We start from the raw sequence: 21030 nt of genomic DNA on the forward strand, positions 1-21030 counted from the left end.
TTATTCATTCATTCTTTCTTTTCTTCTCTCTCTATCCTTACCATTTTTCTTTTATCTCTTCCATCTTCTCTTTTATTTGTACCTTTAATATCTCTCTGTATGATTTTCTTTCTTTATTCCCCCTCCTTTTTTTTAGAGTTCTCAGACTTTTTCAAAATTCCTCAAGTCCTGAAGATTGTGACATCTAATGAATAAGACAGTACAGCCAGTTTTAATCAGCTCCTTGTTTGAATAGCCTTACCTTATACAATTCATGTGGCTAGGTATTAAATTTGAAGGTACAAAATTGCCGGGTGGGTTTTATTTGTAAAATAGAGGCAATTGATTTAGACTAACAATGCTTGGCTCCAAAACAGCACACTTTTTTTCAAGACATGTAGAGTTAAGTGGGACAGCTGAACCTAATGAGGACAGAGTGCTGAGCATGGCCAGAACCTGCCAAATGCATGCATCTACATATAAATGAACAACCAAATGAAACAACTATGTAAATAAGAGCTAAATTGCAAGGCATAGGCTTGGGAATGGAACTGGCAGAATATATTAATCACACAAAGCAGTCTGGCAATTACTTTAAAGTCTTTTAAACCAACGTTCTGTTTTTAATTTAATTTTGTTTTATTAGCAAGAGATTGGCATTGCCTGTGGGAAAAAGCAGTCCTGGAATATTTTATTGCTGATTTTCATGAGAGAATAAAAAATGGGAACATTATAGGAGTTTAAGAGGAGAAAAACAGGCATTGTAGACCTATGAGAGAGAAGATTGCAGAGGTTGGTAGAATTTTCATCAAGTGTGTCACTTTTTACTTCCCAGCAAAGATGATGTCCAACGGTAGAAATTTAACATGGAAATTTCTGTTATTATTTTCCTTCTCTGGGTCCAGGGAAGCCACGGCTCCATTTTTTTTTTTTTTAACAAGGAAGGACTGGTGAATCTGAAAAAGACAAAATATTATTATCAAATGTTAATGATTAGGAGTACTTCAACTTTGGGTCATCCTCTCCTCCAGGTATTCATTCCTTCATCCTGTGTACCGTACATTATCGTACTATAAAAGTGCTGGGATTAGAATGATGAGGGTAAAGATGTAATCATAGGTGTATTTCCAGGCTGGAAGTGGATATTCATCATGTGTAGGGTAAATGTAAGGAGTGTTGGTATAGCAAAGTTAATGTGTTCATAAAGCATCACGGAGAGCTAGTTCCTGGGGAAATCAGAAAAAAGCTATTTGGCTTGATTCAGGAGAGAAATTGTTTTGGTTTTGCTTTGTTTATATATCCTGGCTACAGATAATAATAACTAGTGGATGAAGAAGAAAGAAGAAAGAAGAAAAAGAAAGCAAGGTGAAGAAGCCATATAAATTCTAGTTTAATTGACTCAAGATGGACATTTGTTTTACTTAGTGTTTTTCTTTGTTGTTTGTTTTGAGACAGGATCTCATCATATAGCCCAGATTGGCCTCAAAACTTATGAGTGTCCTATATCAGCCTTTTAGACTCTGAAATCATAGGCATGTGTTATCATACCCAGAGCCTAACAGCCAGTTTAATGATCACTGATCTAAAAGAGAAAGAGTGAGGCTGGAGTAGTCAAGAGAAGACAAATTGAGAATCATTCGAGGCTAAATAAATAATATGGAGATAGAAAGAAATTATGTTAGGGGTTTTTGTCTCATGATTGTTAAGAGACAAGCCTCTATTGTGTTTCCTAGAGAAACATGGATGCCTGGAAGAGCTTCCTTGTGGGGAATAAAAAAGGTGCAGCAAGAAAGATTTCATTGTGGTCTAATCTCTCAGCAAGGAACTGATAGGCCATCTTGAGTTAGGTATAAGAATTCCAGTAGAAGATACTAGAAAAGTAGTAAAGTATATTGGAGGAGGGAAACAAAATGTAGAATTTGAGCCAGGAAATTTGCATTAAAAACTTATAAGAATCTGACATCTCAAGAAGCAAATTAACCCTAGAAATATCTTCACTACCTAGGGAAGATAGATTCCCATAAGAAATAATTTCCACTAATCACTAACCTAGTAATTAAAAACTACTAAGTACTAAAGAAAAAAATACCTTGATAGCAAGTTGATAGACTTAGCAGAGAATTGCATGACAGAAACAATAAGTACTGGGAGAATCTTTAATGAGATTTCCCCATGAGTATATTTAACTCATTTGAAGATAGGGTAAATATGATTGAAGTACATTAAATGAATATACGGAATTGACAGGGTAACAAATACCCTGTGTACAATTTAATATAACCAATTAACTAAACAAAAGAGTCAGGGCTGGGAAGGTGGCTCAGTGGTAGAGCACTTGCCTTGCATGCATGAGGCCCTGGGTTCGATTCCTCAGCACCACATAAGCAAAAAGAAAAAAGCCAGAAGTGGTGCTGTGGCTCAAGTGGTAGAGCGCTAGCCTTGAGCTGAAGAGCTGAGGGACAGCGCCCAGGCCCAGAGTTCAGGCCCCATGACTGGACCCCAAAAATAAATAAATAAATAAATAAGTAAGTAAGCGAAAGAGTCAGAAAAACCCTGTAGTCTTGGAAAACAATAGTATGAAACAACATCAAAAACAGGCTTGAAAAAGAACCAAATAGAAATTGTAGAAATGTAATTTCAAAAGATTCGCAAAAGTGAAAAATTAAATGTTCAAACAGAACAAATCACTAAGAAACCATCCATGTACAGAGAAGGAAAAAGAAAATCTAAAAAGCTAGAGAACCAAAGAACAGGTATTCTGGGAGAGTATAGATGCTTTTGGAAATGCCACACACTGTACTGACTGACACCTTAACTAAATGAGAGACAGAGTTAGTATGTATTTTTGTAAGCCAATACTTTTGAAGTTCAAGTTAAATTGTAAACCATATTCTATTCCTTTATCAGAATTTTAAAGTATGTTTACGAGGAAGTTACAAAAAATACTAAAAATTTTACCATAAGAAATAAACATGTGATTGATTGATAAATCTGAGGCTTCAAACCTTTGTTTGAGGGAATCACTTACGTGTTTCAGACATATTGTTACAAGAAATTGTGTTTGCTTAGGGATGGGAGTTGTGATGACCCTGGAATGTAAATCTCATGAACTAATCTTGAGATGACTAGGGCTAAATAAGATAGATAAGTTCACTTATCTATCAAGATCCTCTTGGTATGAGATAGCTAAAGCCATTCTTTGTATAAACTAAATTACATGATGCCAGAGAATTTGCTTTAAAATGCAAGGCAGAATCATAGTTTTCTTCAGCCAGATGTTTAGTGAAGTTAAAAATAGAGAATAAACAGCTAGGAGCTGGTGATTCACACCTGTAATCCTAGCTACTCAGGAGGCTGAGATCTAAGGATCACAGTTCAAAGCCAGCCTGAGCAGGACAAGTTCATGAGAGTCTTCTCTCGAATTAACAACAGAAAACTGGAAGTGGTGCTGTGGCTCAAGTAGTAGAGTGCTTGCCTTGAGCTTGAAGAGCTCAGGGACAACACCCAGGCCCAAAGTTCAAGACCCACAATTGACCAAAAAACAAAAAAGTAGAGAATAGCAACTAGCTTTTTTTTTTTTTCCCCTAGGAGAAGAAATGTGATACAAAGTACTCTGTTGGATCTATTACTGCTTTTCTAAAAAAATCAAAACAAAATGACAATTGCGAAGTACATATGTTTACATCTACTGCTTTTTGTACATTACACATTGGATATAATTCCACATAAAGTATGTAAGCTATACAGTGATATTTCTTAATTCTAGAGTAGCTGGATATTTACATTCTTAAATGTTTTCTTTAAGCATTTTTATAACTATGTTATAATAGTTCTGATTTTCCATACTTCTGTTCAGAAATATAAAGGTAAAAGATGTTAAAATGACACATAAAAAAAAATGACACATAAAGGCTGCTTTATCCATTTTCACCACTTACTCAATCTTCACTTCTTAAATGGATAATCCAATTTACTACAAATCAATTTTAGAACTCATCTTCATATTCAGTTAACCCAACATGATAATTTATGTTCTTTATAACATCAGAATAAGGTCTCACCTTAAGACAGTTGATGCTTCTTGATTTCACAGGCAAGCCCCTTGAAGGCGGATGGGCAGGAACACACGCACTCTCCGTCTAGCAGGATCACAGTGCCTCCATTTTGGCATGGGGAGCATTTTGTTGGACTGAATTCATCAACATAGTCTCCAATGGCTCTTTCCAAATTTTGTTTCTTCATATGTGCATCTTTTATATTCACAGGAACCAGATTATATATAGGAGATAGCTTCAAGAAAGCCAAGTAGTACATGGTAGACCTTTTTTCTACTGAAGCACTTGTAAAATGCTCTTTCTTTCATCATTTATTCACCAATTCAACAAAAATTTATTGAATGCTTACTATTGATGTGATGTTCACAGTTAAGAACATTTAATCATCAAAATTAGTCATGATGCAGTACGAGCTACTGACCCACACCTGTAATCCTAGCTACTCAGGAGGATGAGATTTGAAGAACACCATTCAAAGCCAGCCCAGGCAGACAAATATTAGAACCTCTTATCAGGAAAAAGCTAGATGTGGAGGTGAGGCTCACAGGGTAGAACATCAGCTTTGAATGACAAAGCCAAGTAAGAGCTCAAATACCTGAGTTCAAACTTCAGCTCTCTCTCTCTCTCTCTCTCTCTCTCAATCTCTGTCTGTCTCTCTCTGTCTCTCTCTCTCTCATACACTTACACACACACAAATCAAACAAAATTAGTCATGATGTCTGCTTTCATGGAGGTCACACTTCAAAATCAAAAGGATAAAAGAGGACAATTACCATTAAAAGAGTAAGAAGCTGGGGCTGGGAAGGTGGCTCAGTGGTAGAGCACTTGCCTTTCATGCCTGAGGCCCTGGGTTCCATTCCCCAGCACCACATAAGCAAAAAGAAAAAAGCCAGAAGTGGCGCTGTGGCTCAAGTGGTAGAGCGCTAGCCTTGAGCTGAAGAGCTGAGAGACAGCGCCCAGGCCCAGAGTTCAGGCCCCACGACCGGACCCCCCCCCAAAAAAAAGAAAAAAAAAAGAGTAAGAAGCTTTAAACAGGCAAAGTTAATTGTGACACTTTTAAGAGAGAATGGACTCATGTCCAGACACATCAACAGCATCTACAGTTAACACAGGTATCCACTAGTGGAGTTTTCATAGATGAATACAAAGAATTCTAATTTCAAGAATGTTGTATTCATTTGGGAGAAACTTTCTTCCCAACATTGCTACATTGACATGAGCATCATAAGTGTGTGGTGGAGCAATTTTGAATTTGTGACAAAAGGAATTTATCTTGTTTCATCCTTCAAGGGAAAGTCAAGGCCAGATAATCTGAGATACAGGATTATAGAGTTACAGAGGAAAGAGAATTTAAAGGGAAAAGAAAACATAAATGATATTCAAAGATATAAAGATGAAGGACAGCCGGTAGCAGCAGTTTCAGAGCAGGCTCAAATTCTGAAAGCAAAAATCCCACTAGACAAAAGGGAACTAAAATGCATTTCTTGAAGTTTTCTAGGGAAGTCACATCTTTTTCTAATAAACTTTGGCTTTCTACTAAGAAAACAATTTTTTTGATCCCTATGCTCCCTAAGTTTTTTATTTTTCTACCATTTGTAGATATGTTTTCAGTGGTTTTAATCTATCATAAAACTTGCTAAAGCACAAATAAATGGACATAGCTTGATATTAAGCCCCGTTTAGATTTCTTTCAGACATGCAAAATAATTATACTGTATGCAACAGTGTATGCAACGTTGATAAAATCATTATTTTTCAACCTCATAAACTGGAAGAAGAGGAGGAAGAAGAGGAGGAAGAGGTAATTTCCAACCATATATAAAAAATGGCTTGTGGGACTCCATAAGTTTCATTTCTTTTCACATCATTTCATTGATGTGAAAAAGGCCAGGCTTTTCATCCTGGAAAATTTATACTGATAGTATAGGAAGAATATCTTCTTATACTGAGGCATAAGCAGTTGCTTCTAAGAGTGGAAGTCCATCTAACAGGATGGTGCCAATTAAGTTGATAAAGTTTTTGAATAGTTTTTACTACAACTAAAACTATGCTTTATTTGTGTGAGATTGAAAATGTCATCTCTGGACTATTATCATGACCTCCCTGGAGAACAGTCTTTGTTGCATCTGAACAAGGACCGTTAGATTTGCTTTGTAGAGACAAGAAAATAAGCCACTCTTGAAGTCCATCCAGATGTAAATGTCTACCTGAATCAACATTCTTCCCTTATGTTAAGTCTTCCACCATAGATTTAAGTTACTGTGTTCAAGATAATGCATTTAAAGGTTGGAAAGCTCAGAGCACTTGCCCTAGATTTTCAAGGCCCTGGTTCAATCTCCAGCTCTGCCAAACAAGGTCATGAATTTAAATAAAATTTAATAAGATAAAGGAAACTTCTGAGTTTATTTTTATATAGAAATCTACTAATGTGGTCATTTGTTTTCTCCCTCTCTGTCCTACTTTGGGAATATATTTGAAGTCTTACAGATACAAATGGTTGTGTTTCTATAGTCTAAAAAAAGAATGTTCAGTTTTCGTCTTTTGAGCTCTTCCCTCGTATAAATGTTTTTGGTGGCTTCACTTACTTTGTAAATAGATTGAGTAAATAAAGTTTTATTGGTACTGTCAATAGTAGCATTTCTGAAACTCAGGCTAATCACACTGAAGTAGAGGGGGGGAAATAAAGTTAACCAAAAGGAAGAAAATTATAAAGCAGATGTGGAAAACTGAAAACTACAAAAGGAAGTAAAAGAAAAAAACATTTTGTAATAATATCAGAGGTCAAAGATGAAATAAGGAAAAATATTTACCCTTTTTGGTTAGTGTGGACAGATGCAGCTAAGTAACAATGGCATTCATCTCTTTACAATGATAACATGTTTTATCCCTTAGAAATAAGCACAAAAGTGAATTCCAAGGGATTTATAAGTTTAAAACTACTACAGTTAAGATGGAAAAGTGGTATAGCTGTTGTCCCATCTACTCAGGAGTCTGAGACAGGAGAATTGCTTAAGCCCAAGAGTTTCAGACCAACCTGAAAAACATAGCTTAATCCTTAAATAATGAGCAAGAGGGGCTGGGAAGGTGGCTCAGTGGTAGAGTGCTTGCCTTGCATGCATGAAGCCCTGGGTTCGATTCCTCAGCACCACATAAGCAGAAAAAGCCAGAAGTGGTGCTGTGGCTCAAGTGGGAGAGTTCTAGCCTTGAGCTGAAGAGCTGAGGGACAGCACCCAGGCCCAGAGTTCAAGCCCCATGATAGACAAAAAGAAGAAGAAAAAAAAGAATGAGGAGAAGGACGAGGAGGAGGAGAAGAAGAAGGAGAATGAGGAAGAGGAGGCGTAAACTCCCCATGATAAGAATGTCTCATCTTGCTTTCATAGAAATTTTGTGATCAATTCCTTAAAAACAAAACAAAACAAAGCAAAAAACCTCTTCAATGAGGTTCTCCTGTATTAGAAGTGGTCATGTGATATGCAGAGGAAACAAGGGAGAACCAAGGGCAAGGGCAAATGGGAGTGAACTATTGTTCGGCATCGACTTTGTACTATGCATTTGAAGGTTCACATCTCTTTCACACCATGCCAACGCTTCATGCGAACCAATGGTGGCTCTAACAAGAAAGCATTATGGTCTTTTATTTAAAAATAAAATACTCCTTACTTTTTGACTGATGAGCACGGGAGCATCGCTTAGGGAAGAGGCCCAGTTTACAAAGTCAGTCACGTCAATGGCCTTGGCTCCTTTGAGAAGCTTTTGCTTCAGTTCGAATGCGTATTTTCCGGTTCCTCCTCTTATGAGGGAAATCACATCATCAATGAAGTTCTCACGGGTGATATTTACTGAGAAGAGAAGGAAGACTTTCACAGATGCATTCATAGTTCTATGATCTATCATCAAGATGCCATTTGGTACACTTATATTGAGTATTTTTGGTATAAGTTTATTGAATTTTAATTATAAATATTAATTATGAAATTTTCTCTCCAAAATCTTTTTCTCAGCAACCAATTGTAGACTTCAATCATCTCTTCTTTTTTCTAGAGAAAAATGATACATATGAAAATAATGTGGTGGCACACCCCTGTAATCTCAGCATTTGGGCTGAGATAGGAGGATCATAATTTTCAGATCTGCTTGGGCTCATAAAAAAATGCTGTCTCAAAAAATATGTGCAGTTGCTGGGTGCTGGTGACTACTAGCTACTCAGGAGGCTGAGATCTAAGGATTGTGATTTGAAGCCAGCCTGGGCAAGAAAGACTATGAGACTTTCATCACCAAGTAATCAAAAGGTTGGAAGTGGAGCTATGGCTCAAGTGATAGAATGCTAGCCTTGAGCACAAAAGCTTAGAATCAGCTACCAGGTCCTGAGTTCAAGCCCCAGGGCTGGCAAACGTACAAAAAAAGGGTACAGATGATTTAAGTATATTGAGAATTCATCGTTTATCATCATATGTATACACATAGACTATGTAACTTGTAATTTAAAAAAATTATGCAGTAATTTGATATTAAGGAAAGATTAGGGCTATGAGGTACAGAGCATGTTTGGGCTGAGGCGATGGCTTTGTATGTCTCCTTTGTTAATAGACATGAAACTGTCACCAGGCCATTCAAACCCTGGTAAAATTAAGGAGGGAATAGAAAACTTTTTTTTACAAGGTTACTTGTGTTCCATATAATAAATATGTGAATAAATAAATACAGACTGTATAATAAATAAATACACATAATAAATATAATTTGCATAATAAACATAAATTCACAATGTGCCCCTGTGAATGACAGCCCTGAGAGCTGCCCCACAACCTGTGTGATCATATGTAAAAGTATTATCTGTGACACGGACAAATATCTGTGTTCAGTGTGGTTCAGAAACTGCTGCAAAGATAATATACTTCTTTTGTTTGCTTTGTTGTTGGTTTTTGGAGACAAGGTCTTGCTATAGGTCCCAGGCTGGTCTTGAACTTGTCATCCTTCTGAGTCCACCTTGTTATTGCTGAGATGACAGGCATGCACCACCATGTCCAGCTTAAAATGTCCTTAAGCAATTTTAATTTTTCTAAATAGAGTAGACAATATAGAGAAGGCAGGAGCACTCAAGTGAGAGGACAGTGCCTTTGATACCTGTCCCGAGAATTACTATTTATTTATTTTTGTTGGTCGTGGGCCTGAACTGGGCTTGGGCACTGTCCCTCAGCTCTTTAGCTCAAGGCCTTTGAGTCACAGCGCCACTTCCGTCTTTTTCTTCTTATGTGGTACTGAGGAATCCAACCCAGGCCTCATGCATGAAAGGCAAGCACTCTACCATTGAGCCACCTTCCCAGCCCATCTCCAGCATTATTAACCTATTAAGTTAGGCCACACTTACCGATTTTACCCTCACCCCTCTTCACACAATCATTCTTGTTAACTGCTCCTTTGACTTCAAGGCCATCAGAGACTCCAGGAATACTGAGAGATACATCCAGACTGTACCCAAGACATCTTTTTATATCACTTACTTCAATACCTGTTTCAGGCATTTATTTGAAAAGAATTAGATGATGTTTATTAACCTCCTAAATAAATTCCAGTTTTAGCTATTTTGTAACAAATATACTTACAGGGATCCTAGACATCATTATTGACTGAATTCAAATACAACATTTATGTCTGCCCTATTGTTTTGTCTTGTCTTGGCATAAGAATCTACAGGATTTCTTTTGCCTTTACTTGTCAGTTTAGTGGCAAAGATCATAATCACTCACAAAATAAATAATTAAAGCATATTAACAAGTCACTTTGTATCTACCTGTCATGTAGGGCACAACACACTGGTAACAGAACTCCAGAGCATGGCAGTACTGGTGACGAACTCAAAGGCTCTTACTTGCTAGGCAGGGGTGGGGAGGGCAGGGACAGGGGTGGGGGTGGGGAGGGCAGGGGGAATCTACCACGTGAGCCACATTCTCAGTATCTTTGCTTTCAGATAGAGTATCAGGCTTTTTGCATAAGTTGGTTTCAAACGCTCTTCTGCTTTGCCTATGCTGGCTTTGAGCTCCTGATCACAAGGAATCTTTTTGCTCCTAGGTGCTGGTGGCTCATGCCTGTAATCCTAGCTACTCATGAGCCTGAGATCTGAGGATCATGGTTCAAAGCCAGCCTGGGAGGAAAGATCACGAGACTCTTTATCTCCAATTAACCACCAGGAAATGGGAAGTAGAGCTGTGGGCTCAAGTGGTAGAGTGTTAATCTCAAGCAGAGAAAAGCCCCAGTACACTCACTCAGATCACACACACACACACACACACACACACACACACACACACACACACACACACACACAATCAAGTGTTGCCAGAACCTCCTCAAAATGGACTTCTTTTAACCACCACCACATTACAACTATCATCATATGAGCAAAAATTAATTTCCATCATTGATTTAAGAAGCAAGATTCATATGATATTACTTCTTCCTCTCCTAAGAAAAAAAATATATAAAAATTCTCTTTGTAATGCTGAATAATTTGAAGGATAGCCATCATATGTAAGTTGAATATGGCTAATGTTTAAGTAATATGCTGTGTAAATTGTAATTCTTGAGCTTTCTTTCACCTTTTAATATTATTTTACTCATAGCAGCATCTTCGTCTAGCAGATGTTAGCTTGTAATGCAATCACTGATACTACTGAGTCATTATGTTTATTCAAGGCAGATATTAGTGTGGTTTTTGATAGGGTTCTAGGCGACAAGGGACACCTGAAAGTTCTTTCAAAGCAGACATGTAGATTCTGTGTTCTAAAGGCTTTCAATATTGGAAGATGTGAACAAAGGAATGATGTTCAGTCAAGATAATATTTGTAGTCAGAATTCAAATTCAAAGCATACCTTTCTCTTTCATGGAGGCTTTATCCAAAACATACACTAGTTCATAAAGTCCTCCAACAGCCCCTGAGCTACTATAGTGGGTTCCATAGGTTTCCAGAAACCCGAAGTATTCTCCCTTTGCATAGGTGGTTGGCAGAGCTTCTATATCATCCAGGAAAGTTTGTGTCAACACAACATTGCGATTTCTCATCAAAAATTTTCCCAGCTGAACAACTCCTTTCACATACAGAAACTGTTTTCCCTTTGTTGGAGAGGAGTTGAGAAGAGAGTGATAAGAGACAAAGGGCAAAGGACGAACCAATGCAACAATACTCACAAAACAATATATTAGAAATGAACTGTCCAACCTGGGGGCAGATTAGGAGGATGAAAAGTAGGAGAAAAATGAGGGAGATGGTAACAAGTTTGACAAGAAATGTACTTAGTACCTTACATATGTTACTGTAACCCCTCTGTACATCACCTTGATAATAACATTAAAATTTTTAAAAAGCACAACATTTATTTCCAGAGGAATAGAGTATTCAGTAGTGACCATGAGATACAACTTTTTTCCACTAGAGAGACTAACCACTAAATGCCCATCAGCAGGGGAGTTGATAATAAACTATGGCATGTCTGTACAATGACATACTAGCCAGCAATCAAAATTAAAAACAACAACAACTGATACATACAACAAAATAAATAAATATCAGAAATATGTTGAGTGGCAGAAGTGATACCCAAAGGAATATGTACTGCATGATTCCATTTATATAAAGTTCTAGAACAGAGAAATCTATTCAGTGATGATAATCATGAAGATCTCTTAGTGTGGTCAAAGTGTTCTACATCTTGATTGAAGAGATATGCTCTATATCTTTGTGCCTGCGAAGGTGTATCAAATGATCAAATTCATAGAACTATTATTTAAAGTCTTTGCATTTTATTGTAAGAAAAATACACCTCATTAAGTTGATGTGAAACTATTGCCAACAGGAAGAAATGTACACATATAGAAGAGTCAATCTTTTCTTATTTTGTAGATGAGGAAACTGATTGAAAGTTATGAATTAAGTTATTTGCCCCAAACCCCACAAATAGTCTCCTCCATCTTTACTAAGAATGTAGATCTGTAGTTGCTCTGTTTTTTTCCTATGTCTTTTTAGACTTTAATGATGGAGCTAGGAGAAACAATATTTTAAACTATGAATCTCAAGTTCATTTCCACAATTCAACAGTTAAATATTGCCAAGGCCAAGGATGACGCCTTTGATTTCCATGAGAAAACTAAGGCAGTGAACCTGGTACTTCAATGGCTTTTCTTGTTCTAAGCCAAAACTAAACTGAAAGTTTAGCATGATTTTGTAGATGGATCTTTGGAGGTTCACCTACCATTGCTATAGTTAACATGTGATAATTGTGAGGGCATTTAAAATATTTATTTCTTTTTAAATGTACATTTTGGTGCATAGGAACATGGAACTAAGCTTTTTGCATTCTAGAAACATGTTGATTATGTAAGTTCAATAAATAATCAGAATTCCTCAGTTTAATTCTTTATGATGATTGGGATGATCGCAGGATTTAAATGGTCTCTAACTACAGGCTCAGTCAAAAGGAACAAATTAAATTCTTGGAAAACATTCTCTGCTCACTAATACTAAACATCTTATTATTATCTACTCTCTAAGGTCCCATCTGAGTTTTCTCCCCTTGCTCTTTTTACTTCCTGGTGTTTGTTCCAGCGACAAAGTTGCTTTAAATTACTATAGAACATGCTTGTTAGTGTGAAATATATTTTATGATAGTCTTATTACTTTTTGCTCTTACCTTACTTGAAGAATATGACCACAATCGTTTGTAAGTTTCATTTTTGAAATATGAAAATTTCAGATCGCTGGAGAAATGTTCAGACTTTGAGGACTCTTTCTTTTCAGTAGTTTCTTCAGCATTATTTTTGTTTGCTTCTGTGGGTGTTAATTTTATAGCTAAATTTGCATTGAAACTTGATATCTTCTCTTGCATGATTGTAGTGAATATTTCAATCTCTTCTTCATAATTTTCAGTCCTGAAGTTTTTATCAACCTTAGTCTAAAAGAATATAATGAAGTATGTTAAACACAAACAAAAATAAGTTATTTAAGAGGCAATAGAGTACAGAAATGAGGCATGAAAGGGATGGCCATGCATGGTACTCAAGACTATAAGCCTGCCCTTTTCTCTCTCTGTTCGTTTCTAGCTCTTGCTGCTCTTTTCTAGCTCTCTGCTCTCTCTCTGTTCTTACCCCTCTCTTGCTCTTGCTCTTGCTCTTGCTCTTGCTGCTCTTTTCTTGCTCTCTCTGTTCTATTCTAGCTCACTCTCTGTTCTTTTCTTGCTCTCTCTCTTTCCCAGCCACGTTAAAAAAAATAATAAAAAAAAAAGAAAAGAAAAAAAGACTATAAGCCTAACTACTTGGGAGGGGCAGAGATTAAGAAGTTGTTTTTTAACGCTAGCCCAGGCACAAAAGTTCATGAGACTTCCTTTCAATCAGTGCCTGGCTATGGTGGCTAACTGTAGCTGTGTTGGCCTGTTATCCCAGTTGTGAGAGATGTACAATGGCTCATCACCGTGACACCCAATTGTCATCCCCGGAGAAAGCATAAGGAAGAGGATCCCAGCCCAGGCATTACGGGAAGTCCTACCTTGAATGTAAGTAAGAAGGAAAATGATCTATCCCACTGAATCCTTATAGAAATCCTTGATGATGTATCCTTATTTTCTAGTCTAGAAGCTGAACCCTATAATTCCATATATATATATACATACATACACACACACACACATATATATTTAACCACATGCTCCTGCACAATCAAGATTCAGAGTATAAACTAAAAAAAAAAAAACACATAAAAATATCTTAACAACAGGGCTGGGAAGGTGGCTCAGTGGTAGAGTGCTTGCCTTGCTAGCATGAGGCCCTGGGTTCGATTCCTCAGCATCACATAAGCAGAAAAAGCTGGAAGTGGTGCTGTGGCTCAAGTGGTAGAGCCCTAGCCTTGAGCTGAAGAGCTGAGGGACAGTGCCCAGGCCCAGAGTTCAGGCCCCGCGACTGGCCAGAAAACAACAACAACAAAAACAAACAAACAAAAATGTCTTAACATCAGTAACAATGCGAACACATGTCAAAACTTACAGAATCCAACAAATCCAATTCTAAGAAGGAAGTTTTTAGTGATAGATGCTTATATCAAAAGATCTTTGTTGCAATGAGTCCACCTGTATCCCTATTTAAACGATTTGCTTACCCATTGCAACAATGAGATGTACAAGTGTTATGTCGAAAACGAACTTTACAACTTTGGTGGGGGGGGGGGAAAGGGGGGAAGGATTGGGTGGTGTGGCGGAGGGAGGATGGGAAGGGATGAGAAGGGGAAACAAAGGAGGAGGCTACAATGCTTGATAAGAAATGTATTCATGGGGCTGGGAAGGTGGCTCAGTGGTAGAGCACTTGCCTTGCATGCCTGAGGCCCTGGGTTCGATTCCTCAGCACCACATAAAGAAAAAAAGCCGGAAGTGGCGCTGTGGCTCAAGTGGTACAGCGTTAGCCTTGAGCTGAAGAGCTCAGGGACAGCACCCAGGCCCGGAGTTCAGGCCCCATGACCGGACCTCCCCCCCCCCAAAAAAAAGAAATGTACTCATTATCTTGCCCATGTAATTGTAACCCCTCTGTACAGTATTTTCACAATAAAAAAAAAAAAAAGAAGATCTTGCCGGGTTCTGGTGGCTCACAATGTAATCCTAGCTACTCAGGAGGCTGAGATCTGAGGATCATGGTCAAAGCCAGCCTGGGCAGGAAGGGCCATGAGGCTCTTATCTCCAATAAACCACCAGAAAGCCAGAATTGGCACTCTGACTCAAGTGGTAGAGCACTCGCCTTGAGCTGAAGTGCTGAGGGACAGCACCCAGGCCCCAAGTTCAAGCCTCACGACCACACAAAAAAAGAGAGAGATCTTAAATAACCTAATATTACACCTAAAGAAACTAAAAAGGGAAAAATTAACTGAGCCTAAAGCCATTGGAAGAAATAAAATCATAAAGATAAGAAATAAATGAAATAGAAAAGATAAAGAACACTAAGAGCTGATTTTGTAAAAAAATAAATAAAATCATCAAATCTTTAACCAGATCCATATACAAAACAAAAGAATAAAAGACTCAAATAAGTAAAACTGAAAAATGGGGACATTGCTACTGTAACTAAGGAAAATAAAGGATTATGCACCAGATAAGATATCTTAGAGGAGGTGAATAAATTCCTAAAAGTATGCAATCTATGAAGATTTAATAAGAAAGAAATAGAAAATCTGTTAGGTAAATAATGAATAACGTGATTGAATTAGCAGTGGCATGTTTTCCACAAAAGAAAATCCTCTAAGAACCTGAAGCCTTACTGTTAAGTTCCGCAAAACACTTGAACAACCAATACCTATCTTCTTAAAACTTTTTCCAAAGAAAAGTAGAAACTAAAATATTTCCAAATTCATTCTATAAAATCAGCATCACTCTCATATCAAGCAGAGGGGAACATCACCAGAAAAGAAAATTATAGGCTGAGATCCATGATGAAAATGCATGTATATGCTCAGTAAATTACAAACAGACTCAATTCAATGATGCATTAAGATGATCATTATCACTATCTAGCCAGATTTACTCCTAAGAAGCAAGGTTAGCTCAAATTTGCAAGTCAGTAATTTTTTACACTGATGAAATAAAAATTAAAAATGTATAATTATTCAAATGTATGCATAAGTAACATTTAACAAGCATCAATATCTTTTTATGATTAAAAAATAAAAACTTCCAACAACTTAGGTGCAGATGAAAAGTAGTCTAACAGAATAAAGTCACAGACAATAAGACCCAGCGAACCTCACATTCAAGGGCTAAAAAGAATCTTCTCCTGTGAGATCATTATCAATATAAGAATGCCTACTTTTGTCACTTCTTATTAACACAGTAATAGAATTACCAATGTCCCCTTTCTAAAAATCTAAAACATTATGAAGTGCTGAAACGTATTTCCAGGGTTGTGGGTAGATGGAATGGTGCTTACTTAAGGCCAATCCTGGGAGTTTCCTCAGCCCTCACTCTGTCTATCACACAATTATCACTTTTTTTTTTCAGTTCAATGATCACTTCTATAGAGCAGCTAAGAATCTGGTCACAGTGCTGAAGATAGGGACATTGTAAGATTCAGATTTAAGAACTCAAGATAAAGTAACAACAGCACAACAATAACTTTTGTCTTGTCAATGATGGCCAGGGTTATTATGTATGGTGTTTTCTATTCAAGAAAATATTTTTAGGTAAACTATTATCTCATAAAAGGTTTTTGCTTAAAGGAGGTAAGCATATTGTAGAAACATTTACCACTCAAAAGTTTCTTTTGGATTTGTGGGGAACTGATTTTATTCTGGACATAGATACACAAAAATATAACACTGTTGTCACTTGCAAAAAGTATTTTAAATCAAATGGTCTAGGTTTGAAAGTTTTTAACATCCACAGCAGAGCGAAGGAGCTTCAGTTTGATGTCATCTACAACATCGTAATAACCAGATAAGCTAGGAACTAACAAGACCATTTCAAGAAACAGAATATTATAACTTGGTTCAGAGTAAGCTAATTACTCTTCTTTATTATCTCTTACTTGGATAAAAGAAGACATTTCTGAAGGGAGTATGTATTACCTCTTTGAATGAGAGGTCCAGTTTAGGGATGCTTGAAGTAAGCGAAAATAGACACATTGTTTCCTCTACCTCTACTGAAGGAAAATCAATGGGAGAATAGGTTTCCCTGGGGACAAGTATCAAAAAAGAAAAGTTAAATAATATGGTAACGTGAAATCAGTGTAAACATAATTTTCAGTTATTGCAGACTCTCAGGTGAATCTTTGACAGGTCAGCTATTAGTCATATCTTTATTCCTAGGTAAATCTTACTGGGGGTATGAAGGCCTGTGTGTTTGTAAAGAGATCAGCAATCTCACTTTTGGGCATTTACCCAAACAATCACAAACAAGGCCATACTAAAGCCACCAGATAACTGTTTATTGCAGCATTATTTACCATAGCTAAAATATGGAACCAACCCAGATGCTCCTTAGTAGATGAATGGATCAAGAAAATGTGGCATATATACACAATGGAATTCTAAGCCTCCATCAGAAAGAATGACATTGCCCCATTTGTTAGGAAATGGAAAGACTTGGAAAAAAAATCATATTAAGTGAAGTAAGCCAGGCCCAAAGAAACATAGGTCCCATGGTTTCCCTTATTTGCAACAACTAGTATATGTTTGGGACAAGCAGAAAAGGTCAAAAGCTATGTACATATGACCATATAAGATGATGCTAAGCGAAATGAACCTCAAGATAGGGACACAGAGGTTTTATCTTTATTGCTGTTGTTTTTAATGTATTTATAATGTACTATGTGATTTTTTTAGTTCCTTTTGTATGTTCTTCCCCCATGGTATAACCCCTGTTTTTACTATAAAAAAATAGAGAGATCCAATCTTTCTATACTTCATCTTCTTTAAGTGAGTTTTATGTTCATATTAAATTCTTATTGCGCATGTCCCATTGTATCTACCGTTAACCTTAGCTAAAAGCAGAAATAATGCCTTGCTTACTTCGTATGCCAGAAATGCCAAGTTCCAAGGTCTTCGGTAGTATGTTAAAGTGTTTCCATCTCGAACCCGGTCACAGAGCCCATTGTAGTACTCATTGTCAAAAGGTGTGCCTAGGGGATCCATTCCCAAAATGTTGATCCTGAGAATGAACAGAAGAGGGTCAGCCATGGAAGTGCCATAGCTAAGGCAAGGTAGCCTACTGTGGCCAGAGATTGTCTCATGTCACCATCACCCAGAATGTTCTGGGAATTATCAGGAACTGGAACATGTTTGTTGAGCTCATTGTAGCTGGCAGAAATTGTACCTTAGGAGGGCCTTACAAATGTTTCAGCAAAGAGGGCATGGGTGAGAACATAAAGAAAGAAATGCAGTAAGTAGTGTATGTGGGGTGCCTTAGTTCTAGAGTCTTAACTCCACTGATATAGCTCTTACTACCCTCTCTCAGCAGACTAACAGCCAATGTTGTAACACAAACAATTTCAATTACTGGAAAATAGAGCATCTCAGGGGGACAGTGTAACATATGCATGCAATTTTTCATCTATGAATCAACATTGGGACTCTTTTTCTCTCCCCTCCTTCTCTTTAAACTTAAACCTTTTCTTCCAGCTGTCTCATAGCTTCTCAAAAACCTCATTCCCCTCAGGCTTATGTGATTCCTATTATGCTTTTCAAAAGAACACAAAAATTTCAGCATCTTAGTAAGGAATTTACAAAAATTCTACTTTCTTTTTACTCCAGTAAAATCCTTCCATTTGGCAAGTTTTAATTCATAAGCAGGAATCTTATTCAACTTTTCTGAAGAAGTTAAGTTTGATTTATAGTTTCAAAACAGTACACGCACAGGAAGTAGTTCTTCATGAAGGATGCCTTTCTTAATTTGAAGGACATGGTCATTGCTGTCTGGGTTATCTGTGGAATAAGTGGTTTTGAAACAAGCAGACCAAGATGGATCTTCTACCTATCACTTATCTTGACATAAAAGCATTAGTTTAATAAGAAATAAATTAATTACCTTACTCATGTAACTGTAACCCCTCTGTAGAGCATTTTTACAATAAAAATATTTTTAAAAACATTAGTTTATCAATTGCTTTAAACCAGGTTTTTAACTCTTATGAGATAGATTATAAGTCTAGATATTGACTTCTAGAGAAATTTATTAGAGTGTAGATGGTTTATCAATACCCATTTATAATGTAAGAAAAATAGTCAAAATCTTATTGTCAAGAATTAGCTTTAAAACTATGTTCATATAAATAGTATAATTTAATACATTGTGAATCCACAAAGAAGCTAAACATTATGGTTCAACTTTAAAGGAAAAGAAGTGATATGTGAATATCTTTTTCAAGGCTGAAGTGCAGATAAAATTAACTATCTAACATTGCCCACCAAAAATAACCTTTCTGAAGAGACTTTAAGCCTGAAGATCTAGTATCGGGCTAAAAATATTAACTATTAAACTGAAATTAGCAGATAAGTTTCTGCGTTCAGGGATGAATGTTAATAATCTAGGATGATCCAGAGTTCAGTGTCAATGCTATTACTTCTTTTCATTTTTACAGGTATGAATGATGATAAACTTTATTTAAAGGAATAAGTAGGCACAAATAGAGGAATTTTATCATAAAATACTACCAAATTTTTAATATTTTTCTGAGTTATTTAGCAAAAAAGATTGCACACAAGGAGAATGATGAAAGGGATGACATTTGCCAAGATGCCCTGTACTTGTGTTGACTGATAATGCCCTTGTACTACAATTTAAAAAATAAAAACAATGTGAAAAAAGATTGGATGCTGTTCTTTTATTTTCATGGTCTATTAACCCACAATTGACTAACATGCGTTTATTTGTTTGTTTGTTTACTGATTGGTTTATTTATTATTATCTAGTGTCATGTAAGCACTCGAACAATGAGCTCCTTCCACTTGATTAGGTCATCTTTCAATATTTAGGATTAAAAAACATTAGAGACTGTTTAATTTCCAGAGCATCAGAGTACCCAGATTTGGAGATGGGTCTTGGCTTTTCAGTCCTGTAGTAAAATCAGAGGTGACTTTCCTTATAGAGGGAAATGTACAAAATAGAAGAAAGAATGGGCACAGCAACTTGAATGCAGTTGAGGTCTTTCAATTTTATGAAAAGAAAAGTACATGTAGAAGTTGAAAATGTGTAGTTAGTTAAAAGTTATTAGTTGAGAAACAGTTGCTTTAAACTTACCGTATTTTCCCTTGTAGAAGTTCTCTATACCCCAAAGCAAGCATACCTTCGATCTAAGGTTATTACTGTATAGAACTGCAAATTGATGGATTTAGCTGGATTCATCTGGAAGGTTAACAATGAAGCTGATCCACAGCCTACAGCACAACTAAGGAAGAGATGTTTCAAAGACTTTTGACTCAATTCCACTCCTACAGAGACATCCAGGCTAGCCTTGAGTGAGCCAAGTTTTTTTCTGCCTAGAAATAGGAAAATTTCTCATGGACAGAAAGTAATCATCTGAGAAGTTTTTTTTTTTTAAAGTGTGCTCTTTGGCATGACCTAGACGTACTTGCTTCCACACCTGCATCTAGAACCATAAGTAGCTCCAGTTTGCCAAGTAAACTGGCAAGAGAGCTCCCTTCACACACGTGGTGTTATGCTTAGATCACACAAAAAGTAATTCCTTGCATATTGTACATCATTTACAGCTGGTTTGGATTTATGGGGTTGTCTTTTTTTTTTTTTTTTGATGATGAATGCAAGATGGGTTGGAAAGTTTTCCTAAACATGTCTGGGGGATTTCAGATGCCTGTAAGAGGCTGAAAGATTTGTGATACAACTGAATCTTCCTGGCATACTACTTTGTGTGAGATATTTCTTTAAATAAAAATATTAGTTAATTACATGAAGCTCTTGGGATTTTCCTATTCAAAAGAATCCGACTCCATGTGGTTGCAGATAGGATTCACTGAGTTTATCCACTGAACTGGAGCAGTTTAAAAGCATATTGCTATGAGATGGTTGTTTATTCCTTCACATGAAGTACCCAGTTCTATATAAAAGCAATGGGGATTTATAATAATAAATATTTAATATCAGTAGTTTTAAAGGTTGTAATAAATACAACCTTCCATGTTGTTCTCCTGAAATATCAATGAGGAATTTATACTCCTATATGGGTAATAAATGATTATTTCAGGAGTGTAATTTATTTAAAGCTAGCTTTGTTTTGTAGATAACATACTGACTTTTGGACTCTAGAGTGGTCTGTAGGACATATAGATGAAGGTTTTAAAGAGGCAGGTAAGGTAGGGCTGGGAAGGTGGCTCAGTGGTAGAGCGCTTGCCTTGCGTACATGAGGCCCTGGGTTCAATTCCTTAGCACCACATAAGCAAAAAGAAAAAAAAAACATAAAAAAGAGAGAGATAAGGTAATGTGGTAGGAAAATACAGTTTTAGCTGCATTTCCACATATT

General features: G+C 36.7%; 1 protein-coding gene across 1 annotated transcript in view; it reads right to left on the reverse strand.

The window, feature by feature from the left end:
• Positions 1 to 568: 568 nt before the first annotated feature.
• C9 (complement C9) overlaps positions 569 to 21030 on the reverse strand; it is a 42979-nt gene continuing 22517 nt past the window's right edge. The window contains exons 5-11 of the mRNA XM_070041083.1: positions 17567 to 17705; positions 12720 to 12980; positions 10905 to 11145; positions 9403 to 9543; positions 7695 to 7873; positions 4041 to 4269; positions 569 to 935 (exon numbers count right to left, since the gene is read on the reverse strand). Coding sequence (XP_069897184.1) covers positions 4042 to 4269; positions 7695 to 7873; positions 9403 to 9543; positions 10905 to 11145; positions 12720 to 12980; positions 17567 to 17705 — 1189 coding nt within the window. The 3' untranslated portion in view covers positions 569 to 935; position 4041. The remainder of the gene's footprint in view (positions 936 to 4040; positions 4270 to 7694; positions 7874 to 9402; positions 9544 to 10904; positions 11146 to 12719; positions 12981 to 17566; positions 17706 to 21030) is intronic.

The sequence above is a fragment of the Dipodomys merriami genome, unplaced genomic scaffold (assembly GCF_024711535.1).
Source record: "Dipodomys merriami isolate MVZ:Mamm:240054 unplaced genomic scaffold, mDipMer1.0.p SCAF_30, whole genome shotgun sequence".
Classification (NCBI taxonomy): domain Eukaryota; kingdom Metazoa; phylum Chordata; class Mammalia; order Rodentia; family Heteromyidae; genus Dipodomys; species Dipodomys merriami.